Source organism: Antennarius striatus, chromosome 20 (genome assembly GCF_040054535.1).
Source record: "Antennarius striatus isolate MH-2024 chromosome 20, ASM4005453v1, whole genome shotgun sequence".
NCBI lineage: Eukaryota > Metazoa > Chordata > Actinopteri > Lophiiformes > Antennariidae > Antennarius > Antennarius striatus.
In genome coordinates this window covers 1,113,687-1,139,622 of record NC_090795.1, presented here as the reverse complement: position 1 = coordinate 1,139,622, position 25,936 = coordinate 1,113,687, and the positions used below count along the sequence as shown (strand labels likewise).

The window sequence follows — 25,936 nt, the reverse complement described above, 5'->3', positions numbered from 1 at the left end:
CTTCCAGCTAGCCACACCCCTCTCTGCAGGTGGGTGTGGGTTTGGTTTCAAGTGTGTGGGCAGTTCAAACAGGAGAAATGTCTCCGCCCCCGGAAGCTATGATGTCACAACCAGCCAGGAATCTGATTGGTGCTGTGCATGAAATATTTCCTGGTAGGCGGAGTCAGAAAAAAGAGGAGGGTGTTTTGTTTTTTTCTCATGTGGAGCATCTGCAGCGGACGGGGTTAACCTTCAATACATTATTGCAGAAAAATAATAAACAACAGTAAATAAAGTAGGAGGAGCTTCATTTTGAAAATAAACAAAGACACAAATATTAATATTAAACCAAGAATTTAATAAATTATTTGACATTCAAAACTTCTTCAAAACATAAAAGAGCTTCATCTCTTTTACAACGCAAACCTACTGCTACAGCTTATAGTCGACTGTTTACTCACATTCACAAAAACAACAGTTAAAAGGGAAAAAAACAAATAAACAAAAGTCACATTAAAGGTAAAAGTGCTTTAAATCCAGATTTTCTGGTTATCGTCGGTTTTCAAGCTGAGATCTTCCCGTCCTTTTCGTACCCTTGAGGTTTGGATTGTGTGATTTTTCTCCTCCGGTTTCTGCAGAAGAGAAGAAGAAGACAGGAAGTGAAGGTGTGAGCGTCGGACAGGTGTGAAGCAGCCAATCAGGCGCGTCGGATGCTCACCGGAGACACTCCACCCCCCTGAGGGTCCAGCTGGCCGCCGGGTCGGCGCAAACGAACCGCCCCAGAACCTGGAATCTGTGGATCCACAAAGAGATCACCTGTCAGTCTAAAGGACTGATCCTGGTCATGTGACCCAGGAAAGCCCGCCCACATGTAGCCGCCAACGTTAGCATCCAATCATTCATCTGTCTAGAACTTTGCAGCAAGACTTGGGTTCAAACTGGACTCACATGACGGCGTTGATGTCGCAGGAGTTCGTGATGGTCTGGATGGCGTAGTCCTGTAGCCGTTGGCATGGAAACGGGCGCCTGACGTACTTCAGGCAGCAGCTCGCTGTGAAAGAAACGGCGCCGAAAGTTTAAAAAAACAAAATGAATGAAATATGTTTTTTTTTTAATTAAAAGCCGTGAGGCGACCTGCGCCGGACTCACCTGTCCGCCCGCCGGCGATGAAGCTGCTGAGGATGAGGAGGAAGCACGCCGCTCCCACGAGGCGAACGCTGGTTGTCATGGCGAGTTTGTTCGTTCTGCAGATCGACGCCGGAGAAGCCGAGGCGAGTTTGTTTGACGCTCAAGGTGAGCGGCTCGCCTTAAGTAGAGCGGCCTCGGGGGCGTTGCCCGATTGTGAAACGACACGCGCGAAGGTTTGGACGGGCGCCAGGAAGACACGCCTCCTCGTAGGCGAGAACAAAGGTGTGCAGGAAAGCAATAAACTCTGGGTTCAAAGCAGATTCTTAATAAACAATGACAAAAAAGGCCGACCGGAAAGAGAATTAAAACTAAATCTGCATTTTTTTTTTTGAATTCGGTTTTTGTTGCTGTTGAAATTTTAAAAATTAAATTTTGTAAAATATGTTTCGCCCCTTACCCGGAAACAAACACTGAGCTTAAAAATCAGGATTATTAGCTTTATCAATCAATTCAATCCATTCCCACATATTCAGAACGAAAAAAAATGTTTTTCTTTAAATTTTAGATTACTTTTTTTTTTTTAAATTTGTCATCTTTGACTCATTTTAACAAAAACCCTAAACTTGAAACCTTCCTTCTAATCGCCTGAGTCAGCAGGTTTATTGTTGCGTTCAGGCGCCGCCTGTTACTTTGATTTTTCACTCACACACTGAACTCATTAAAGTTTAATTTTGAATCTTTTATTCCTCGTAAATTTCCCTGCCTGTTCCTTTCGTCACAATCTGACGAACGACTTTGGATATATTTTTGTCTCTCAGGTGTGTTGAGCTAAAAACAGAATGGCTCTAAAAATAGCAACGAGGGCTAACCTGAGGGGCGGGGCTGTCCAGGACTTCCTGGTTTCCCAGAGGTCACTGCGTTCGTGCAACAGGTGTGAAAGTCGCTCAGATGAGCTCATGGGATTTCCTGGTTTTTCTGTCGGGCCAGAAAAAGAACAAATGTGCGTTTTATTGCATTCCACAGCGGATCAGCGCCGCTGGCCGTAACTTTATCTGACGGTTACGAACGTAAACACCTGGAATTTCATGACAGGAAGTATGACGGCACAGATAGCTCCTCCCCCTTTCCAGGTATATCAAAACAGCCGGAGCAATAAAATCAAAACACAATAAAAAAATAAAAGGAGAAAGTTTATTACCGGTCAGGAGAAACTGCTGCTCGTTGGTCTCCCCCTGGTGGTCAGAAAGAGGAACTGCTGAGTTTAAAACTGTAAAATAAATGAAAATTTTAATTGTTTTAATACAAAAATTATTTAGAAAGAACTTTAAAAAAGAAGAGAAAACTGAAAAACTTGTTTTCAAAACGACAGAATAAAATTAACAGATTTAAAAAATTAACTTTTTTTAATAAATGTTTGAATAAATGACACACCTCCCCCGGAGATCATCGCCCCCCCCAAACCCCTAAACCCCCCCCTAGCCCCCTCAAACCCCCCATTCCCATGTGGGACAATGGTCGGAGCTGAATGGATGCAGTTAAAGGAGCAGACCGCTGTTTTTACAAGACTTAACTCTTTCCATGCTGGACGATCTGGCTTCCTCCGATTGATCACAGAATCGATCGCTTCTGTTCGGGCCGATCAGATCGATTGGAACCGATCGATTGATCGGCACCAGCCCAGAGCTGTGGAGTTAAAACTCTCTGCTGAATCATTTTCTGTCCCTGAAGCATCACAACTGACTTAAGTCCCTCAGGACTTCATGACGTATTGATCGATTATCTATTGATTCGATAAAGGAGGAAAATATTTGTTTTAACTGTGAAAAAAATGAGTCAAAAACAAAACAAAGGAGTGAAATCAAGAAGAGGAATCAATAAAACATAAAATTAAGAGTTAAATAAGAAGAAATCCACCCCCCTCTCACCATGAGATGGTACAGTCTGCCCCCCCCCCACTCCAAAACCCCCCAGGTCTTATTGAGCTGAATGAATGAGGGAGTCAGTGTGGCATGCCAACGGCGACTCTGAGCAACACATTCCTCCTGAGCGGGTCGATTCAGCCGCCGAGTCCAGAACCCAGTCCAGAACCAGTTGGTCCAGGGTTTAGTCCAGACCCCAGTCCAGGTCTACGTCCAGGTGGTTCCAGTTCTGCAGCCATGAAGCTGCTGCTGCTGGTGGTTCTGCTGGGAGGAGCTGCAGCTCAGCAGAGAGGTGAGATGGGTTCTGGTTCTGGGGGGGTCAGGGGGGGGTCCTCTGTGTTCTGCTGTTGCACTACTGAGGATCAGGTGGAACCAGTTCCAGGTTCTTCATCACCAAAATTCTTTAAACAGGAAGAATCTTTGATTTTAATGAATTTATGCTTAGCTGATCAATAATCAATCAATCTGATCAGAGTGGAGAGTTTGTTTCATCAATAATGTAATTTTTTTTATAAAAATCTGTAAATTTATACCATCTGATCAAAAATTTCCTGACCTGATAATTTAATCTAATAATGTTCTGAAGAGAGTTGGATAAAGGCTGTGTCATGTGATCAAATACAACCATTTGATTGGATATCCATAATGTAATTTGTGAAATTTTAATATTTCAGTGATTTTTATTTTTTGTGGTGATTCAAAGAGGAAGTTTGTGTGGATTGAATTTCAACCCTTAAATTACAGAGCAGCTAGCCGGGTTAGCCGTTAGCTCGCTGTAGTTTTAATGTTAAAACAGACTAAGTGCAGCCTTCACCCTCGGTGTCGTCTGACAGGCTCCGTCACTGATAAGTCCTCAGGATGGAACCTTGACTCGTGGTCCAGACTCAACAACACTTGTTTAGACGAGATCCATTCAGAACGAATCAGTTTGATCTGTAGCTCTGATCAATAATCAATAACACTGACTGGTTCTGATTACTAAGAGTCAGTATCAACCCATCAGCGTGTGTTAAGAATTATTGATGGGGATCAATAGGCAGGAAGAGTGGGAATCAACCAGTGTGTGTGTGTGTGTGTGTGTGTGTGTGTGTGTGTGTGTGTGATAATTACTGTTAACAATCACACTCCTCCTCTTCCTCTCGACCCCCCCCCGCCTCCGGCCTCATCTCCCCTGCGGAGCTGCAGTGTGTGTTGGTGGGGGAGGGGTCAGAGGTCAACCCAACACCAACAAACGGCTCTCACACATTCCAACACGTCGATGACGCTCCACTGTTCATCATCCAATCAGCAACGATGACACGGACTCATCCTCCTGATGAAGGTGGGGGCCTTTTGAACTGATGGGTGGGGCCCCCAGCCTCAGGGGTTGGACTTTAGCTGCTAGCTGCTACTAGCCGCTAGCTGCTTCTTTCTAAACTCACTTCCTTGTCTTCGGTCTCGACGTTGCACTTTTTCCTACGTCTTTCTAAACGTGACCCCGCTCCCCTAGAGTTGTGTCTGCCCCGCCCCCTTGGAGGCGCGTTGGCCCCGCCCCCTTGGAGGCGCGTTGGCCCCGCCTCCAACCGACGGGAACACCTGGAGCGTCCGACGGACGGGACGCTTTAAAATCCTCATCACATGTTTAGACGTCGTCCTGCAGACGCCGCCGAAGGCCGAGGAGTTCCCACAACAAACCCCCGGGGGGGGGACCACCCACCTTATCACACCCCCACAGCTGATCACACACAACAGCAATTAACGTGTGTGTGTGTGTGTGTGTGTGTGTGTGTGTGTGTCTGTGTGTGTGTGTCTGTGCTTTTGTCATGAAAAGTTTCTGTCAACAATCAAACTTTCAGATCTTTATCAGAGAAATTTCCATCAGTTTAAACGTTGTTTTTTTTGTAGTTTTCTTTTATTACAATTTTTTTTTAAATTCCTTATTTCCGATATTTAGTTAAAATAAATTTATTTTTAATTAATTTTTAATTTAATTTTCATTTTTCGTACAATTTTTCTGCTTTCGTGGGTCATGGGGGTTGCTGGGGCCTTTGTTTAAAAATGTCTCAGTCTGCTTGAAGAACATTTTCATTTTACATAAAACTTTATTTGAATCTGTTTAATTTTACAAAGTTTTTTTCAAACTTTGTAAAATTAAACAATTTTTACAGAAGTTAAACTCAAGATTTTTCACACAGTTTAGTTTTAGAGAAATCAAATGAGGAACATTTTTTTAAATCCAAGACCAGGACCAACGTCGTGTTAGCGCATGTCTGCTCGTGGTCACATGACTCAGTCTCAGGAAGTCCTCGGTACCCGCGAGGTTCCAGACGGTGACTCACCTGAGTTCACCTGTGTGACGCGCCGCTGTCAGGATGCTAACAATGGTCTGAGTGTTTAACAGCGCTAACGGCTATCTGTGTGTCACGATGCTAACAAGTCATCAAGCGTTTACAGCAGCTAGTAGGTGGAGGTTAAAGGTGAGCTTACGATGCTATCAGTTTTGGAGTGACAGTCATCTATTTCAAGACGCTAACTCTTAGCATGTTGTTTAGCATGCTAACGTTTAGTGATGTATTCCAGGTGCCTACAGAAGCTAGCTACTGGTACCAGGATGCTAACGTCCAGTGATGTGTTTCTGGATGCTGACGGTGTTGCCGCTGATGCTAACTGTTAGCGCTGCATTCCAGGTCTGTTCCCTGCCATCTTGAACTTAGCTAGCAACGCAGCGATCGACAGCAACGCCACGTGCGGCGACCCGGAACCCGAAGTTTACTGTAAGCTGGTGGAACACAACCCCCGCCGGCGCCTCAAGAACTCGCACTGCCTGAGGTGCGACGCCAACTCCGTCCTGCCCAAAGGTACCAAACCCAGAACCGCCAGAGTCCACTCAGGTCCGGTTTGACGCCGAACCGTTTGCTGAATGACTCGACTTCTTTTCAGAACGCCATCCGATCACCAACGCCATCGACGGGACCAATCAGTGGTGGCAAAGCCCGAGCATCAAGAACGGACGCCAGTTCCACTGGGTCACCGTCACGCTGGACCTCAAGCAGGTAGACGCGCCTCCGGGAACCCAAAATACTCATGGTTTCCATGGCAACCGGTAAACACCCGTGTCCTTGTGTGTCCAGATCTTCCAGGTCGCCTATGTCATCATCAAGGCCGCCAACTCTCCGCGTCCAGGTGAGGTCGTCCGCCCGAAGCCAAACGAGTGTTTGGCTATGTAACAGAGGTGACGTCGTCCATCTTTTGGTCCAACAGGTAACTGGATCCTGGAGCGCTCCCTGGACGGCGTGAACTTTGACCCCTGGCAGTATTACGCCATTAGCAACTCTGAGTGTCTGTCGCGCTACAACATCACGCCCAGACTCGGACCCCCGACCTACAAGAACGACACGGAGGTCATCTGCACGTCGTACTACGCCAGGCTGGACCCGCTGGAACACGGAGAGGTGAGTCCGTCCGTCCGTCGCTCGATTGGTCGGATCCAGACAACGACCTGACGCCCCGCCCCTTTCTCACACCTCAGATCCACACCTCTCTGATCAACGGCCGACCCGGAGCAGAAGATCTGACCTCTGAACTCCTGAACTTCACCTCGGCTCGTTACATCAGACTGAAGCTCCAGCGAATCAGAACGCTCAACGCCGACCTGATGACCCTGAGCGCCCGCGACCCCAAAGACATCGACCCCATCGTGACCCGAAGGGTGAGACGTTTAGTAACGTGGTGAACACCTGGATCTCACCGAGTCCTCAGAGTAGATCAACGGAGGAACGCCAACGAGTTAAACCATCAGTTAATGAACAGAGCCTCAACCACAACAAACAAACAAACAAACATTTCAACAACTAGAAACTACAGACGAAATAAATATAACCAGAAACTAACTAGAAACTAACTAACAAACAATAAACAAGATCAGTACACAGAAAGTCTCAAACCAAAGCAACAAACTATCCAACAGCTAACTAAAAACTAACTAGAAACTAACTAGAAACTAAATAAAAACTAATTACAAACAACAACAACTAACTAAAAACAACTAGAAACTAATTAAAAACTAATTACAAACAACAACAACTAACTAAAAACAACTAGAAACTAATTAAAAACTAACTAAAACTAAAAACAAGTAGGGACAAATTAAAATAAACTAGAAACAAATGAGAAACAACAAAAACTAACTAAAACCAGCTACAAACTAACTAAAGACTAACTAAAACTAAAATCACTAGTAAATAATTAAAACTAACTAGAAACAAACTAAAAAATAAGTGGAGACTAACTAGGAAGTAAACAGAAACAACAAAAACTAACTAAAAATTACTAAAAACTACCTAGAAGCCAACTAGAAACTAACTAGAACCTAACTAGTGTCTAGAAACGGACTGAAGGGACTGGACACGGCCCAGAAGTCCAGGGAACCAGACACAGGTGTAACCGATCAACAGGTGTAACCGATCAACCAGAAATACCTGAACCGCGATCAATACTGGAATCAATCATCAATCTATTGGTTCCTGTCAGCTGATGTGTGATCAATCGACTCCTCTCACCCACAGTATTACTACTCCATCAAAGACATCTCTGTGGGCGGGATGTGCATCTGCTACGGCCACGCCCAGAGCTGTCCCCTGGACCCCGTTACCAAGGTAACGCCACACAGGTGTGCAGCTTCCTGTTCACCTGGAGAGTGTTCCCACAGGTGACGGACTGTTTTTGTGTGTGTGTGTGTGTGTGTGTGTGTGTGGTTTTGTGTACCAACAGAAGCTGCAGTGTGTGTGTGAGCACAACACCTGTGGAGAGAGCTGTAACCAGTGTTGCCCCGGTTACCACCAGCTGCCATGGCAACCAGGAACCATCTCCGAGGGGAACACCTGTGAAAGTAGGAAGTGTAGAGACACACCCGTCCCCCTCTCACCCGTCCCCCTCTCACCCGTCTCCCTCTCACCCATCTCCCTCTCACCCGTCTCTCTCTCACCCGTCTCCCTCTCACCCGTCCCCCTCTCACCCGTCTCCCTCTCACCCGTCTCCCTCTCACCCGTCTCCCTCTCAGAGTGTAACTGTCACAACAAAGCCCTCGACTGTTCCTACAACCAGACGGTCGCTGATCTCTCTCTGAGTCTAAACACCAGGGATGTGCGCCAGGGGGGCGGAGTCTGTATCGACTGTCAACAGAACACCGCCGGCATCAACTGTGAGACTTGTGTCGACGGTTACTACCGACCTGCCGAGGTACCGCCGATAAACAACAGTAAACAATCACAACAAATCACAATAAGCCAATCACAGGTGTTGTTGACGTGTGTGTGTGTGTGTGTGTGTGTGTGTGTGTGTGTGTGTGTGTGTTCAGGTTTCTCCATATTCAGACTCACCGTGTGTCGAGTGTGGGTGTGACACACGAGGATCACAGTCGTCTGTCTGCGCCAGAGACGACACACGACCAGGTCACTATCACACACGACCAGGTCACTATCACACACGACCAGGTCACTATCACACACAACCAGGTCACTATCACACACAACCAGGTCACTATCACACACAACCAGGTCACTATCACACACGACCAGGTCACTATCACACACCTTGTCGTTCCACGGGTGTGTGTCCAGGTGTGTCTGCGGGTCAGTGTGTGTGCACGGAGGGCTTCGCCGGCCGGCGGTGTGACCGTTGTGCGTTCGGGTACAGAGACTTCCCCCGGTGCGAGCGGTGCGAGTGTAACCTGTCGGGCAGCACCAACACCGACCCCTGCAGCCCCTGCACCTGCAAGGTAACGGTGACATCATCACGCGTTTATGCCGTGCGTCGCCATTGGCCGGGCTCACCTGTCCCCCCCACTGCAGGCTGGCGTGACGGGGGCTCACTGCGACCTCTGCAGACCCGGCTTCTACAACCTGCAGGCGGGGAACCCCCTCGGCTGCACCGACTGCTTCTGCTTCGGCGTGTCCGACGTCTGCGAGAGCTCCGCCCACTCCATGGCTCAGGTAACACACCTGCGAACGACGTCACACGGCGGCGGAGCGTCACACATCCCATAATATTCACTCTTTCAGCTGCTCTACGAAGGCGCTTTGCTCCAGCCCATCTCGGTCCTTCACGCCCCCCACGTCAGTGATGACAACGACCTCCCCATCCCTCGTAACGCTTCCTCTAGCCACGCCCACCAACATGTGCTGATGTGGGAGGCGCCTGATCATTTCCTTGGCAACAAGGTTAGCAAACATTTCCCTACTATTCCCAGCATGCAGTGCGTGTTTCTAACGGTCCGCCTGTCTCCAGCTGGCGTCCTACGGGGGGTCCCTGAACTACTCGGTGCTTTACGACGCCCCATTGGACAACGAAGACCGCTCTCGTCCCGCCCACTTTGACATCATCATTGAAGTGAGTCCAAAAACCACTCCATCATAAACTACAATCATGGCGTCTTTAGGAACGACATCTCTCGTCTCCAGGGAAACGGCCGCGTGCTCCGCCTCTCGCCTCCGCGCCTCCTCTTCCTCTCCCCGCTGGCCGTGCGATCGGTTGCCGTGACGATAGACGAGGGGCATTTCCTGGACGTTCAGTCGGGCGGTCTGGTTACCCGTGACGACCTGCTGTTGGTCCTCGCTGACGTGACGTCGCTGAGAGTCACAGCTCACCTGAACGCCTCCGCTGACGGGCCAATCAGGTGAGAGCAGAGTAATCTGATTACTAACCATGACAGGAAATGACCCCGTCTGACCCGTCTGTCTCCCTCTGACCCGTCTGTCTCCCTCTGACCCGTCTGTCTCCCTCTGACCCGTCTGTCTCCCTCTGACCCGTCTGTCTCCCTCAGTCTCAGCTCAGTCTTACTAGACGTCGCCGACTCCACCTCAGAAACTGGCGTTCAGGCGGTTGCCGTGGAGACGTGTGAGTGTCCGTGGGGTTACAGCGGGACGTCCTGTGAGGTCAGTACCGCTTCACCGATTCACTAGTGTGAGGGAAACCAGTAGAGCCTCAACACGTGTGTGGCGTGTTTCAGACGTGTCTCCCAGGGTTCTACCGGGTGGGCGGAGTCTTGTTTGGCGGTAACTGTATGCAGTGCGAGTGTAACGACCACGCCTCCGAGTGTGACAGCGACGGGAACTGTTTGGTGAGTTCACACGAACACGATCAATAAAGTGATCGATCGAGGGACTGACCCATCACCCGTCTGTCTCTCAGGACTGTACCCATAATACCACTGGGCCCCACTGTGATCAGTGTCTGCCTGGTTTCTACGGCGACGCCACAGAGGGGATGGCAGACGACTGTCACCTGTGTCCGTGTCCCCTGACGGAGCCGTCCAACAGGTTCAAACCCAAAAACTTTATTAGTCTGAAGGAAGTGTGATTCACACAACCTGATCACTATCACACAACCTGATCACTATCAAACAACCTGATCACTATCACACAACCTGATCACTATCACACAACCTGATCACTATCACACAACCTGATCACTATCACACAACCTGATCACCATCACACAATCTGATCACTATCACACAATCTGATCACTATCACACAACCTGATCACTATCACACAACCTGATCACTATCACACAACCTGATCACTATCACACAACCTGATCACCATCACACAACCTGATCACCATCACACAACCTGATCACCATCACACAACCTGATCACCATCACACAACCTGATCACTATCACACAACCTGATCACCATCACACAACCTGATCACTATCACACAACCTGATCACTATCACACAACCTGATCACTATCACACAACCTGATCACTATCACACAACCTGATCACCATCACACACTTAATTCGCAATGATCTGTGATTTCTTTTAATGTCTCTGATTCAAATGAGAATAAAACTTTATTAACACGCTGACGCTGTGTGTTAGCTTCAGTCCCACCTGTGTGTTGGGCGTGTCGGGTCAGGTGTCATGTGACCAGTGTCAGGACGGGTACACAGGAGCCAACTGTGAGAGGTGAGGATCGGACAGACTGACCTCTGGACCGCAGCGGTGAACTCGCTGTGACGCCCGTCTCTCCCTGCTTACAGGTGTGCCAGCGGTTTCCATGGCGACCCACAGGTAGTGGGCGGGGACTGCGTCCCCTGCGAGTGTAACGGTAACGTGAACGTCAGCGAGGCGGGGTACTGTGATGTCATCACCGGGGAGTGTCTGCTCTGCCTCGGCAACACAGCTGGGAGACACTGCGAGGTCTGTCAGCCCGGTTACTATGGAGACGCTGTGGACGCCAAGGACTGTCAGGGTAGGACGCAACACTCGCATCTGATTTGACGTCATGGGAGGGGGCGGGGCTCTCGGTTGTTGTCACACAAGCCAGTCTTGCTGCGTTTAAAGCCACAGACAGAGCGCCGCCGCCCACTGGTTACTCGCGGTACTGCAACTGAACACTACAGCAGCGTCACCTTTAACCTGGTAGATCACCATGGCAACCGATGCTGCTCACTGGACCTGATCGACAGGAGTTTGTGTTGGTGAAGCATTCCCCTGGAAGTTCAACCGGTTCAGGAGTTAATCTGAGAGAGACGACAGGAACTCACAGCAGGAATGTTGATCTGGTCAAATCCAGATTACACGCGACCTCTGACCTCTTTGTTCTGCTGTCAGATGACTGTGGGTGTGTGCTGCCACCTAGTGGTGATGCCCTCAAACTACAGTCAGATTACAATCAGTTCATTTAGTTTGACTAAATTTAGGATTCAAATTATTTCCAAATTCAGATTTTTTCTGTTTCACAGTTAAGGGGGTGTGGTTTCACAAAAAAGGGGGTGGGGCTACAGAATCAGCCTAACAGTGGGCGTGTCTCTCTCCTCCCTTCAGAGTGTGGCTGTGATGCAGGCGGCAGCTTCTCCGGTGTGTGTGACGTCACCACCGGTCAGTGTTTGTGCAGAGACAACGTGACGGGACGCAGGTGTGACCGCTGCCAGGTGAGACCACACACGGTTCTAGTGACCTTCACACGGTTCTAGTGACCTTCACACGGTTCTAGTGACCTTCACACGGTTCTAGTGACCTTCACATGGTTCTCACCTCACCTGAAGGGAAATAAATTTATTCACGTTCTAATTCTCTTTTCAGGCGGGGTTCTTCGGGCTGCAGAGCGGCCAGGGCTGTCAGGCCTGTAACTGCAACCAATCAGGATCTGTGTCTGAGTCATGTGACCAGGATGGGCAGTGCCTGTGTGTGGAGGGCGTGTCTGGACGTTCGTGTGACCGCTGCAGCCACGGTTACTACAATTTTGATGCCGATGGCTGCATAGGTAATAAATCAGGTGACGCGTCAGCCTTCATCTGATTGGTTGAGGCTGTGGATTTTGATTGGATGTCATTTGTCCTTCCCAGCATGCAGCTGTGATCACACTGGAGGGAACTGTGACCCCATGAGTGGTGAGTGCATCTGCCCCGCCCATACAGAGGGAGACACCTGTGACAGGTGTGAGACAGGCTACTGGGGTCACGACCCCACAACAGGCTGTAAGGTGTGTTCACACACACACACACACACACACACACACACACACACACACACACACACACACACACACACACAGACTAACAGCCTTGTTGATCTACAGCCGTGCAGCTGCAGCGACGCAGGAAGCTCCTCCTCTCAGTGCAATCTGACCAATGGGCAGTGTCCATGCCAGGAGGGGTTCTCCAGTAAGTCATGTGACCAGTGTGCCACTGGGTACGTCGGTTACCCAGCATGCTCAGCGTGCGGCTGCGATATGGCCGGAACAGACGAGAAGTTCTGCAACACGACGCTGCAAGTGTGTGACTGTCGGCAGAACGGGGAGTGTGTGTGCAAGGTACGCCAACACACACCTACATGTGGGCGGGGCTTACGCACACTTCCACGTGTCTATAAATACATCACCACGTCACAGGTGGGCGTGTCGGGCCGCCGCTGTGAGGAGTGTGTGTCCGGTCGGTTCGGTCTGTCGGCAGAGAACCCCGACGGATGCTCGCCGTGTTTCTGCTCAGGAGTCAGCGCCGACTGCGAGGAGCAGGGAGGCCTGCAGAGAGTACCCGTGAGTACCAGTGCACGAGTACACGAGTACACAAGTATACAAGTACATGAGTACACAAGTATACGAGTACATGAGGAGACAAGTATGCGAGTACACAAGTACACGAGTACAAAAGTACACGAGTACACAAGGAGATTAGTACATGAGTACATGCGTACACAAGTATACAAGTACATGAGTACACAAGTACATGCGTGCACAAGTATACAAGTACACCAGTATAGAAGTACACAAGTACAGGAGTATCCAAACATATACAAGAGTACCCGTGACTACTAGTACACGAATAAAACAACTACACAAGTATATGAGTAGAAGAGCATACAAGTACACAAGGCGACAAGTATACGAGTACATGCGTATACGAAGAGACAAGTATACGAGTACACGAGTAGACAATTAACTCTGAGTACTAGTACACAAGTACACGAGTACCTGTGAGTACTAGTAAAGGAGTACACAAGTACCCGAGTACACAAGTATGCAAGTATATGGGTATACAAGTACATGAGTACACTAGTATAATAGCACACAAGTACACACGTATACAAGTACATGAGTATACAAGTGTTGCTTAACGGTAGATATTAAAACTATACGTACATATTTTCATATGATGACATGTTTTTATTCTAGTGTACTGTACAGTAACATGATTTATGATCTTCTAACGGTTTCCTAGTGATTTCAGAGTCCAGTATCTGTGGTGGACAGACGTTACTCCAGAGAAACGACCTCCACTAGATTTTATTTTTTAAACAGACGTACAATCAGAACGACTGTAAACGACCTGAACCTGGATTTCACTATTCTGTGTTGTTTTAATGATTGTTTCTGTCAGTCTGAGGGAAAAGAACTTAAGTATTACAGTAGTAATGACATTACTGTAGTATTTACAGTAGTAATGACATTACTGTAGTATTTACAGTAGTAATGACATTACTGTAGTATTTACAGTAGTAATGACTTTAACATGTACATCAAAAACACGCCGGTGGAAACAGGTGGGTGTGTCATCTGACACCTCTAACTACCTCTATAGATCACGTTGGCTGACCCCGCCCCCCTCATGCCAGTGGTCAGTCAGTCCAACCTCCAGGGCGTGGTTTCAGGCGTCTACCAGCAGGACGGCGACATGCTGCTTGACACCCGGCAGCTCAACGCCAGCCGATTGGCCGGTCCCCTCTACTGGAGACTCCCCCCCCAGTTCGAAGGTCACCAGGTACCCCCACCCCAGGTGTCCTCCATGTTGCTGACGGTATTTTATCACGCTGTGTGTTTCACCACCTACTCTGTCACGTAGCTGCTAGCCTACGGCGGCCTGCTGTCCTACGTCATCACCTTCTATGCCGAGGACGGCTCAGGGCTGTCCAATCAGGAGCCTCAGGTCATCATGAGGGGCGGGACTCTGAGGAAGCTGGTGATTTTCACTGACATGGCTGCCCCAGGCAACGCCATCAGGACGCAGCACGACGTCAGCATGACGGAGGTACCGCAGCAGGGGATCATGGGAGAGCAGAGCGGCATTTCACGTGTCGGTTAGCGTGTCGTTTGACGTGTTTCCGTGTTGCAGCACACGTGGAAGTATTTCAACTCAGTGTGGGAAAAGCCGGTGAGTCACGCCGACTTCCTGTCCGTCCTCAGCGACGTGGAGTACGTCATCATCAAGGCATCCTACGGCACCAGGCTGCAGCAGAGCAGGTAGGCCTACAGGTCACATGACGTCTGGGCGGAGCTCCCTCAGGCCACCATTGGCTACATCCCCCAAAAGGGGGCGGAGCCTGAGGGCTTCAGTGACATATGTTGTCGTTTCCTACACCCAGGATCTCCAACATCACCATGGAGACGGCAGCGGAGTTAGAGGAGGAGTCAGAGGTCACAGGGGGCGTGGCTAGATTGATTGAGTCCTGCATTTGTCCACCTGGATACGCCGGATTGTCCTGTCAGGTAATGACACCTGTCTGTCTGAATGTCTCTCTCTGACCTGTCTCTCTCTCTCTGACCTGTCTCTCTCTCTCTCTGACCTGTCTCTCTCTCTCTCTGACCTGTCTCTCTCTCTCTGACCTGTCTCTCTCTCTGACCTGTCTCTCTCTCTCTCTGACCTGTCTCTCTCTCTCTGACCTGTCTCTCTCTCTGACCTGTCTCTCTCTCTCTGACCTGTCTCTCTCTCTGACCTGTCTCTCTCTCTCTGACCTGTCTCTCTCTCTCTGACCTGTCTCTCTCTCTGACCTGTCTCTCTCTCTGACCTGTCTCTCTCTCTGACCTGTCTCTCTCTCTGACCTGTCTCTCTCTCTCTGACCTGTCTCTCTCTCTGACCTGTCTCTCTCTCTCTGACCTGTCTCTCTCTCTGACCTGTCTCTCTCTCTGACCTGTCTCTCTCTCTGACCTGTCTCTCTCTCTGACCTGTCTCTCTCTCTCTGACCTGTCTCTCTCTCTGACCTGTCTCTCTCTCTCTGACCTGTCTCTCTCTCTGACCTGTCTCTCTCTCTCTGACCTGTCTCTCTCTCTCTGACCTGTCTCTCTCTCTGACCTGTCTCTCTCTCTGACCTGTCTCTCTCTCTGACCTGTCTCTCTCTCTGACCTGTCTCTCTCTCTGACCTGTCTCTCTCTCTCTGACCTGTCTCTCTCTCTGACCTGTCTCTCTCTCTCTGACCTGTCTCTCTCTCTGACCTGTCTCTCTCTCTGACCTGTCTCTCTCTCTGACCTGTCTCTCTCTCTCTGACCTGTCTCTCTCTCTGACCTGTCTCTCTCTCTGACCTGTCTCTCTCTCTCTGACCTGTCTCTCTCTCTCTGACCTGTCTCTCTCTCTCTGACCTGTCTCTCTCTCTCTGACCTGTCTCTCTCTCTGACCTGTCTCTCTCTCTGACCTGTCTCTCTCTCTGACCTGTCTCTCTCTCTGACCTGTCTCTCTCTCTCTGACCTGTCTCTCTCTCTGACCTCTCTCTCTGTCCTACCCGTCTCTCTGCAGGAGTGCGCTCCAGGTTTTTTCCGTCAGCCAGTGTCAGAGTTGTCACCTGAGAGCCAGAAGTCGCTGTTTGTTCGTCCGTGTGTTCGATGTCGCTGCAACAACCACAGCCAGAGCTGTGACGCCGAGACCGGAGACTGTCAGGTAGCATGCTAACACCAGCACGCTAGCACCAGCACATTACCACCAGCACACTAGCACCAGCACGCTAGCACCAGCACGCTAGCACCTGTATGCTAACACCTGCACGCTAAGACAAGTACACTAACACAAGCATGTTAACACCTGTACACTAACATAAGCTCACTACCACCTGAATGCTAACACCGGCATGCTAACCCATGCTAACAATAACACAAGTGTGTTAAGGTGGGGGAGGAGCCGTTAAGCCACGTCTTTACTTTTCGGGACAGGGTTGCCAACATCACACCGATGGGCGGAGCTGCTCGGTCTGCACCCCAGGGTATTATGGGAATGTTAGCGGCTCAATCAACGACTGCTCGCTATGTGCCTGCCCCCTACAGGACAACAGGTAACACTGCACACACACAAATCATTTCAATGCCGCGACGACCAGAGAGACGGGTCACGCCTGGCGGCGGGGGGCGGGGTTTGATGGCGGCGTGGTAAAGATACCGACTCACACTTCCTGTGAATCGTGTGTGTGTGTGTGTGTAGTTTCAGTCCCACCTGTGTGTCGGACGGAGCGCCGGGCGACTTCCGCTGCGACGCCTGTCGCTCGGGATACGAGGGGCGATACTGTGAGAGGTACAGGAATCGAAAGTCCTTCCTGTGCCTGACAGGAAGTGATATCACGCTGACTGTACGCTACCCTCCTTACAGGTGCTCTGTCGGTTACTATGGAAACCCCTCCATGCCAGGCGGTGTGTGTTCGCGCTGCACATGCAGCGAGTGGGGGTCGCTGACGCCGCTGTGCGACGCGCTGAGCGGACAGTGTGAATGTAAGGCCGGGGTCAAAGGTCAGTCATGTGACCAGTGTGACGAGAGGCACGTCCTGCAGGGAGGAGAGTGTGTGTGTGAGTAGAGATGACACTAACACCTCAACACACACCTGTTCACACTGCAGGTATTGCTCAAGCTTACGTATGTGTGTGTGTGTGTGTGTGTGTGTGTGTGTGTGTGTGTGTGTGTGTGTGTGTGTGTGTTTGAACAGCGTGTGACGACGAGTGTACCAGCGTCCTATTGGACGACCTGGAGGAAATACACAACAACTTCCTGTCTGTCAACATGACCGGCGTTGCCATGGCGCCGTACAGCCAGCTGGTTTCACTGGAGAACAGGACCAGAGACGTCCAGGTAAACACACACACACACACACACACACACACACCGCCACCTGGTGGCGTGGAGGTGACACTAACAACTTCCGGTCTGTGTTTATGAAATAATTCAGTGTTTGATGTAGTGACGTGTCACTTCCTGTCTGTTTGCATAGGCGGAGTTTTCCCAGAGGAGCTCCGCCCCCCTGCGTCTGTCCAGAGTGGAAGACGAGCTCAGTAATCTGACCTCTGACCTCAGCGCTGTATGGGAGCAGGTACCCACAATTCACCTTGTTAAAAACTCCTCCCATTTGTAAAATCCGCTGATGCTAAACATCGTCTGATTGGCTAGGTGGAACGTCTGTCAAACGACTTGGAGGAAGTGGGCGTGTCCACTAACGACAGCCTATCGCAGGCTGCGCTGCTGCTGAAGAACATCAGCATCCTCCAGGACAACATCCAAGGTAAACAACAACAACAAGTGTTTACCATAGGATCCATGAGGAGGCGGGATCTGATCTCTGAAATCTGATTGGCTCAGGGCTTGAGAGGGAGGCGGGGCAACTGAACCAGACCACAGAGGAGGAGCTCAGTACGGCCAATCAAACGAGGCTGCTGGAGGAGGTGGAGTCTATGTTGGAAACCATCAGAGGCGTGAACCTCACCGCCGCCGGCGCAGCAGCCAATCAGGAGCTCCGGTGAGTTTAGAGCGTATTTAAATGTTGTGTTGAGCCAATCGATCGATCGATTGATCAATCTCTCTCTCTCCAGTCTGGCAGAGTCTCTCGTCCAATCCCTGCAGAGTGACCTGCTGTCCAGCAGTGTGGAGGTGGATGGCAAGCTCCGCCCCCTGTCTGCCCTCGTCACTGTTGGCATGGAAACGCTGCAGCGCGTACGAACACAGCTTCACGACGCTTCACGACAAAACACCGACACACAACGTCTGATGGAGACGACACACACACAGCTGCAGCGCTACCAGGTGAACACACACACACACACACACACACACACACCTGTATCAGGGACCCAGCGGGGGGCGGAGCCTCAGACCTGTCTCTCTGTCCCAGGCGCTCCATCAGAACGCCAGCGCGTGGCGTTTGCTGGTTGACGGACTGATGGAGGACAGTCAGCTGTTGCTAGGGGACGCCGTCGGCCTGACGGAGGAGCTGACCAACACCTCGGCGGTAAGCCCCTCCCCTATCGATACGACCGATCGGAGTGTGGGTGATAATTGATCGCTGATCGCCCGGTCGATGCTGCAGCAGGTGGAGGCGCTCAGCGGTCAGCTGGACAGGCTCCGCCCCCTTCTGAGGAAACAGGTGGACGGATTGGTCGTTGGACTCAAGATGACAGACGCGCTGGAAAACGTGTACCGGGCAGAAAGCCACGCCCACCTGCTGCATGACCACGCCCACTCCTTGCGCAGGTGAGTGTGTGTGTGTGTGTGTGTGTGTGTGTGTGTGTGTGTGTGTGTGTGTGTGTGTGTGAAACACAGCTCTTGACTCTCCTGCCATCCCAGCGCTCTGTGGGCGGTTTGGAACGTGACCCAGAACGGCAGCCGATTGGTTCATCTTGACGGTGACATCATAGACCGCATTGACTCCGCCCATCAGGCCGCCTCCGCCGCCCACAGCTTCTCCTCGCTCGCCCTCAACATGGTGAGTGTGGATTTAGACACGCCCACATTCTGACCAGGATTCTAGCTCTCACCGAGAGCTAGAATCTGATTGGACGATGTGGAGGATGACGTCACTTGTCGCCGAAAGAGGTTTAAAAAATGTGGTGAAAGAGGGCGACTCAATCTGTGTGTGTGTGTGTGTGTGTGTGTGTGTGTGTGTGTCTCAGACTGTCCAATCAGAGCAGACAATGATGGAGAAGGGCGGAGCCAACATGAACAGCAGCGCAGCTGTTTTAGAAGAGAGTCTACGGGTCAACGAGACGGCTGAGGGTCCGTGAAATATTAAGAAAATATATTATAAAATTTAACATTTTTAATTCACTATTAAACAGGACGTTACCACGGTAACAGTAAATTATTATTATCACTGAGGATTTAAGCGAGGGAGTCCGCTAACGGTACAGTCTACCTGACTCTGTCCTCCAGACCTACGGCTGAACGTCTCCACGGTAACCACCAGAGTGGGTGTGGTCAGACAGAGCATCCACAGCTTCGGCCTCCTCCTGGCTCAGCCAATCAGAGAGCTGCAGAGCCTCAGTAACGGTGAGACTCGCTCAAGCGCTTCACTTCGGCGTTGGCGACGACGACCCGTCGATGCATCCGTGTCTCTCGTCCGTCAGATTCGTCCGTGACGCCGCAGGAGGCGGAGCTTCAGGTGGCGGCGGCGAGCTCCGGCCTGCAGGAGGCGATGCAGCGACTGCACACACTCAGAGAGCGGCTGCGGGATTCTTCTTCTGTGGTGGAAGACGCCGAGGAGGCGGCGCGGGAGACCAACCGGCTGATGACGCACACACACACCGCAGCCAATGAGGCGCATCGTAAGCTGGAGGAGGCGGAGCATCGCACCGAGCGGCTCATGGACCGGATAAAGCCGCTGAGCATGCTGGGAGAAACCCTGAGCAGGAATCTGTCGGACATCAGGGAGCTGATCGATCAGGCGAGACGCCAGGCCGCCTCGGTACGTACACACACACACACACACACACACACACACACACACGAACAGGAAACGACGGCGCTGACTGATGATGTCATCAGATTAAGGTGGCGGTGCAGGCGGACAGGAACTGCGTGCGGTCCTACCGACCGCCGCTGGAGTCCAGTAACTTCAACACCCTGAGCCTCGTGCTGAAGACGTCCAGCCCCGACAACCTGCTGTTCCACCTGGGCAGCAACACCACCGCCGACTTCCTGGCTGTAGAGATGCATGATGGGAAGGTTTCCCTGCTGTGGGACGTGGGTTCTGGCAGCACCAGGCTGGACTTCCCCGGATTGGACGTCACCAACAACCGATGGACCCGCATCAACGTCACGCGGTAGGTGGACGCCCGCATCACGTCTCCGTGACGGTGACATCATCACCATGGGTGTCATGTGACCACGTCGGCAGGTTCGGGAGCCACGCCTCTCTGTCGGTCCATCAGCCCGAGTCGGAGTCGGGCCCGTTGCCGGCGGTAACGGCCACGTCGTCGGGACCGGAGAGAGTTCTGGACGTGGATGGGAACAGCGTGATCCACATCGGGGGGCTGGGGGGTCGCACGCAGGTGACACACACACACACACACACACACACACACACACACACACACACACACACAGGTGTGTGTGAGCCAACAGGTGCTCACTCCCTGTCTGTGATGTCAGAGCCCGGCGCCGCTGCGGTCCACCACCTTCCAGGGTTGCCTTGGCGACGCGTGGCTCAACGAGAGGAACATCGGCCTGTGGAACTACCACAGCAGGGAGGGGCAATGCGGGGGCTGCTTCAGCAGGTCAGCCAATCGGACGCCGCCGTTCAGTCACATGACCCCCGCTCCTGTCTGACGGGCTCCTCTCTGCCCCCCCCCCCCCAGCCCCCAGGCGGAGGAGACGTCCTTCCACTTCGACGGGTCTGGATTCTCATTGGTCCAGAAGTCTCTGCGGGCGACGTCCACCTCCGTGGTGCTGCTGTTCAAGACGCTGTCGCCGGGCGGACTACTGCTGTACCTGGCCTCCAACAACACCGTACGCACCCCCCCACCGCCGCAGCCCCGTCACACACCGCACACACCACCTCACTTCCTGTGTCTCATAGAGAGACTTCCTGTCCTTGGAGTTGGTGGAAGGCCGCGTGCGTCTAACCTTTGACCTCGGCTCCGGCGCCCTCATCCTGACCTCAAACAGGAAGTACAACACCGGAGCGTGGTACAAGATCACACTGCAGAGGAACAAACGCAAAGGTACTACTACTAGTACTAGTACTACGATAACTACTACTACAGTTATAACTATTACCACTAGTATTACTATTACCACTACTAAAAAAAGTACTGCTACTGCTTCTAATACTGCTACCATGACTACTATTATTAATACTAGTGACACTACTGCTACTATTAGTACTTCTATTACTACTAGTACAAGAGCGAGTACTGCTACAGTTATGACTGCTGCCAATACTGTTAGTACTAATACTACAACTACCAATAAGATGAGTATTTCTACTATTAATGCTACTAGTACTAATACTACTGCTAATATTAGTACTACTAGTACTATTACTACTTGTGTTAGTACTAGTAGTACTAGTACTACCATTAGTACTACTTCCACTAGTATTAGTACTACTATTACTACTACTATTATTAGTACTACTAGTGCTACTACTACTAGTAGTAGTATTAGTACTACTAGTACTATCAGTACTGCTAGTACTAATAGAACTACTAGTACTATTAGTACTACTTCTACTAATATTAGTACTACTAGTACTAACAGTACTATTTTTAGTATTAGTACTGTTAGTACTAATACTAGTAGTATCAGTACTAGTAGTACTAACAGTACTAGTAGTATTAATACTAGCATTATTAGTACCACTAGTACTTCTCCTACATTAGTAAACGAGTACTGTTACTGCAGTACTCGGTAGTAATAATACTGCTCTCGTCGCTGCTGTGTCCAGGATACCTGTCCATCATGGCAGCCGACCAATCATCAGCAAAAGAAGTTTTGGAGGCGGAGTCTCCTGGAACAGCCTCTGACCTGAACCGCTCTGACCTTGACCCCATCTACATTGGAGGACTTCCTGCTTCTAGACCAATCAGGTGCGTCACCGGGTCAAAACGCGATGACGTCAGAGGTCCTGTCTGCCTGTCTACCTGTCTGACTGTTCTACCGGTGTGGTTGCTAGGCGGCAGGTGGTCTCCAGGTCGTATGTGGGCTGCATAAAGAACGTGGAGATCGCTCGGTCCAACTTTGACCTCCTGAGAGACGCGTTCGGAGTCAGGAAGGGTTGTGTTCTCGAGGTGATTGGCCGATCGCACGCACACAACACGTATCAATACCAAATCAATGATCAATAACCTGCATCATTCATGTGGTGGGCGGTACCTGTCTCAGGCGGTCCGCAGCGTGTCGGTGTTTGCCGGAGGCTTCGTCCAGATGGCTCCTCAGTCCCTTGGTCAGGAGGCGGAGCTTCTCTTCTCCTTCTCCACCAACAACCAATCAGGAGTCCTGCTGGCCGCCTTCAGCGACGACCAAACACAGAGACAGGTGAACAAACACACACTCACCTGTGTGGAGCATCGTTATCGTCATGTAACCACCTGTTGTGTGTGTGTAGCACTTCCTGTCTGTCCACCTGGTCTCAGGTGCAATAGAGGCGGAGCTAGGTGAAGTGGGTGGGGCTACACGGACGTTAACGGTGATGAAACAGAATGACGGCTCCTTCAGCGACGGACGAAAACACTCTGTGATACTCACCATCAACAGGAAGTAGGTGTTGCCATGGTTACAGACATTGGCCTCACCTGTCTCACCTGTCTGGGTTGAATGAACGTGTCTGTCTCTCAGGTACCTGTCTGTGCAGGTGGATGAGGACCACAGGAAGTCTGTCTTCCTGTTACCGGGCGGATTTGCTGGTTTATCACCAGCCTCTTTCTTCATTGGTGGACTGCCATCAGGGGAGGGATCTCGTCTGCCAATCAGATTACAGGATGTTTCCGGATCATTTAGGGGCTGCATCCAACACCTGGTGGTGGGAGGAGCGTACGTCCCGCCCTCACACATGCACATGTGCACTAACAGTTCTTTCTGATTGGTTGACTCTTGATTGGCTCCTCCCTCTAGGCTTGTCGACCTATCGAGAGCTGTTAGATATGAAGGGGTGGAGCTTGACAGCTGCCTATTGGAGGAGCGAGTTGGTGGGGCGGTGCTTCCTGATGACCAGGATTTAGATCCAACCTATGACCCCGCCCATTTACCTTTAGTGCCGCCCACTCACCTGAGTGCCCTGACGCCGGTGCCGCTAACGGTGAACTATTGATTATTATTAATATTTATCATTAACATCTGTTTTTCTATATTATTATCTACTGATTATCGATTATTGATCTGTAGTGTGCGTCAGACACGGAGCCAACCTTCCTGCCGTCAGCGGCTCAGTTCGGTCGGTCCAAACACAGTCACATGACCTTCATCATCAACCCCAACACCGTCAGAAGGAGGTGGGTCTCCACCTTGATGGGTGTAAGTCGGGTGTGGGCGGGGCTATATCTCACCTGTAACGTGTTGTGTGCTCGCTCGCCGTTAGCGTGTCGGTGAAGCTGTCGCTCCGGAGCCGCGCTCTGGACGGGATGATCCTCCTGCTGTCGGACGCCAAGCAGATGGACTTCACCATCCTCAGACTCAGGGGGGGGAAGCTGATGATGTCAGCGGACCTGGGGAAAGGCCCCGCCTCCATCACCTCGTCTGTCGCCGTGAACAACGGAGAGTGGCACAACGTGAGTCCTAGCTGTACTGCTATGTTATCCCTTAAACAGCACTGAACGTGTCATGTGACTTGTGGCGCTGGGGGTCACGGGTTCAAACTGACCGTGTGGTCTTACCTGACCCTTCCAGGTGAGCGCTGAGCTCAGCCGCCGGTCGCTGTCTCTGACGGTTGACGGTTTGCGATCCGACCCGGCGACGGTCAAAGGGAACCAGCTGGACGTCGACAACACGCTTTACTTGGGCGGACTGCCGCACACACACGCCACCAGGAGGATTAACGTACGCATTTCAAACCTCAAACGCAAAATATAGCAACACTCTAAGCCCCGCCTTCCCTGCCTCTGACTGGTTTACCCTGACGTTCCTATCCCCGCCCCCTGGCGCTGCTCGTCCCTCCAGGTCAGCAACAGTTTTCCAGGCTGCGTTCGCTCAGTCAGTCTCAACGGCGCCGTGTTGGATCTGTCCAAACCAGCCTCGCAGCACGATGTCACTTCCTGTTTCACCAGCGACCAGACAGGAAGTTACTATAATGGCAGCGGATACGCCGTCCTCAGTGAGTCACATGATCAAAGACAGCACATACAGCTTGAAGCGGATCAGGTAGAACTTTAAACGTGGTGTGTGTTCAGTGCGTGACGGCTACAAGGTCGGCTCCGACGTGTCCGTGTCTCTGGAGTTCCGAACGAGCCAATCAGAAGGCGTGTTTCTGGGGATCAGCAGCGCTAAGGTGGACGCCATTGGTCTGGAGATGATCAACGGTCAGGTGAGCAACAGACCCCTGTTCTTACATGCCAACTGCTAATAGCCGCTAATTGCTACTAGACGCTAAGTGAGCCGCCGCCCCCTCTTTCCTCACAGGTGGTGTTCAACGTGAATAACGGGGCGGGACGCGTGTCGGCGCGTTCCATTGGTCAGATGTTGTGTGACGGACAGTGGCACCGCCTTCTGGCCAGGAAGACCAAACACGTGCTGACGTTGAGCGTAGATGGGCGGAGTTACACCACACCCAACCCTTACCCACAATCCACCTCTGCTGAGACCAACAACCCTGTTTACCTAGGAGGCTATCCAGGTGAGCAACAACCAGTCTACCCTCACCTGTCTCCCTGTTTAACCCGTCTACCCTCACCTGTCTCTGTTTAACCAGTCTACCCTCACCTGTCTCCCTGTTTAACCCGTCTACCCTCACCTGTCTCCCTGTTTAACCCGTCTACCCTCACCTGTCTCCCTGTTTAACCCGTCTACCCTCACCTGTCTCCCTGTTTAACCTGTCTACCCTCACCTGTCTCTGTTTAACCTTTCTACCCTCACCTGTCTCTGTTTAACCTGTCTACCCTCACCTGTCTCCCTGTTTAACCCGTCTACCCTCACCTGTCTCCCTGTTTAACCCGTCTACCCTCACCTGTCTCCCTGTTTAACCCGTCTACCCTCACCTGTCTCCCTGTTTAACCCGTCTACCCTCACCTGTCTCTCTCCATTACAGCTGGCGTCAAACAGAACTGCCTGTCGACCAGCTCCAGGTTCAGAGGTTGTCTGAGGAACCTGCAGCTCATCAAGTCTCACCTGAGAGACTTTTTGGACCTTAGCTCCGCCCTCCTCACGCCAGGCGTCACTCCTAATTCGTGTCCTGTTGCCTAGCAACGTCCAGACTGGCTGTGATTGGTCCACAAGTCAAATGGAAACATTCTGTTTTGAGAGGCTGACGGTTTTTCCAACATTGCGTTCTCTGTGACGTCGGTCTTCATCAACACGAATCAATAAATATCAAATTTAATAGAACAATCAATTCAGATGTGATTAATTCTGTTTACAGACATCAGATCCATAAACAATGACAACTGGCTGTTTACAACCATTTAAATGATATTTTGAATATTATAATATTTTGATCATGATGCTAAATTAGCAGCAATTTGAGCCTGCAGTGAGTTTACACCATCCCAGAATGCATTGCATCTTCTCAGAAGTACACATGTCCATTAAAAGCATTCACAAGATAAAAATGTGCATTTTTACATTTCATTTACAAAAACAGTACAAAGTGATAATCGGGATATTTGTTTTTTTTTCTCATTTTCTCTCATTTTAGCGCTAATTGAAGACTTTTTCGCGCCCTGTAATTTAAAACATGCATAATTTAAACCTTAATATAATTCACTGACGTGACGCACACATTATTCAACCAATAAGAAGCGTCAGATTAGGGTTA

The 25,936-nt window shown here is 50.7% G+C and overlaps 2 protein-coding genes across 2 annotated transcripts; one reads left to right on the top strand and one right to left on the bottom strand.

Moving 5' to 3' along the window:
- Window positions 1–334: 334 nt before the first annotated feature.
- Window positions 335–1,388, bottom strand: ccl20b (chemokine (C-C motif) ligand 20b). The gene is made up of 4 exons (XM_068304412.1): window positions 1,129–1,388; window positions 928–1,030; window positions 698–772; window positions 335–611 (listed from the first exon to the last, which is right to left on the bottom strand). The coding sequence occupies exons 1-4, from the start codon at window positions 1,205–1,207 to the stop codon at window positions 542–544; spliced, it is 327 nt and encodes a 108-aa protein (XP_068160513.1). The 5' UTR covers window positions 1,208–1,388; the 3' UTR covers window positions 335–541.
- Window positions 1,389–3,238: 1,850 nt separating this feature from the next.
- On the top strand, window positions 3,239–25,603 carry lama1 (laminin, alpha 1). Its single transcript, XM_068344020.1, has 62 exons — window positions 3,239–3,318; window positions 5,693–5,863; window positions 5,946–6,058; window positions 6,137–6,188; window positions 6,267–6,457; window positions 6,535–6,714; window positions 7,571–7,660; window positions 7,776–7,893; window positions 8,065–8,243; window positions 8,362–8,476; window positions 8,624–8,781; window positions 8,855–8,995; window positions 9,065–9,223; window positions 9,291–9,392; window positions 9,464–9,678; window positions 9,826–9,937; window positions 10,012–10,122; window positions 10,194–10,321; window positions 10,895–10,981; window positions 11,056–11,267; window positions 11,843–11,949; window positions 12,101–12,281; window positions 12,364–12,500; window positions 12,597–12,830; window positions 12,909–13,052; window positions 14,095–14,274; window positions 14,356–14,541; window positions 14,626–14,753; window positions 14,876–14,999; window positions 16,021–16,161; window positions 16,431–16,549; window positions 16,696–16,785; window positions 16,861–17,054; window positions 17,192–17,334; window positions 17,474–17,572; window positions 17,650–17,761; window positions 17,839–17,995; window positions 18,069–18,279; window positions 18,368–18,484; window positions 18,563–18,726; window positions 18,820–18,958; window positions 19,146–19,248; window positions 19,405–19,521; window positions 19,599–19,936; window positions 20,017–20,294; window positions 20,369–20,522; window positions 20,623–20,747; window positions 20,829–20,979; window positions 21,050–21,194; window positions 21,920–22,061; window positions 22,148–22,262; window positions 22,357–22,509; window positions 22,580–22,731; window positions 22,810–23,004; window positions 23,086–23,269; window positions 23,356–23,462; window positions 23,549–23,738; window positions 23,857–24,006; window positions 24,127–24,280; window positions 24,357–24,490; window positions 24,586–24,799; window positions 25,211–25,603. The coding sequence occupies exons 1-62, from the start codon at window positions 3,264–3,266 to the stop codon at window positions 25,363–25,365; spliced, it is 9,252 nt and encodes a 3,083-aa protein (XP_068200121.1). The 5' UTR covers window positions 3,239–3,263; the 3' UTR covers window positions 25,366–25,603.
- Window positions 25,604–25,936: the final 333 nt, after the last annotated feature.

What these genes read in the sequence shown, in the direction of transcription:
- ccl20b (XM_068304412.1), bottom strand. Translation starts at nt 1,207, where the DNA reads ATGACAACCAGCGTTCGCCTCGTGGGAGCGGCGTGCTTCCTCCTCATC. An exon ending in CATCGCCGGCGGGCGGACAG is followed by an intron (nt 1,031 to 1,128) that starts GTGAGTCCGGCG and finishes TTTCTTTCACAG; the next exon opens with CGAGCTGCTGCCTGAAGTAC. An exon ending in TGCGACATCAACGCCGTCAT is followed by an intron (nt 773 to 927) that starts GTGAGTCCAGTT and finishes GTGGATCCACAG; the next exon opens with ATTCCAGGTTCTGGGGCGGT.
- lama1 (XM_068344020.1), top strand. Translation starts at nt 3,264, where the DNA reads ATGAAGCTGCTGCTGCTGGTGGTTCTGCTGGGAGGAGCTGCAGCTCAG. An exon ending in GCTGCAGAGCCTCAGTAACG is followed by an intron (nt 19,522 to 19,598) that starts GTGAGACTCGCT and finishes CTCGTCCGTCAG; the next exon opens with ATTCGTCCGTGACGCCGCAG. An exon ending in TGGAGATGATCAACGGTCAG is followed by an intron (nt 24,491 to 24,585) that starts GTGAGCAACAGA and finishes CTTTCCTCACAG; the next exon opens with GTGGTGTTCAACGTGAATAA.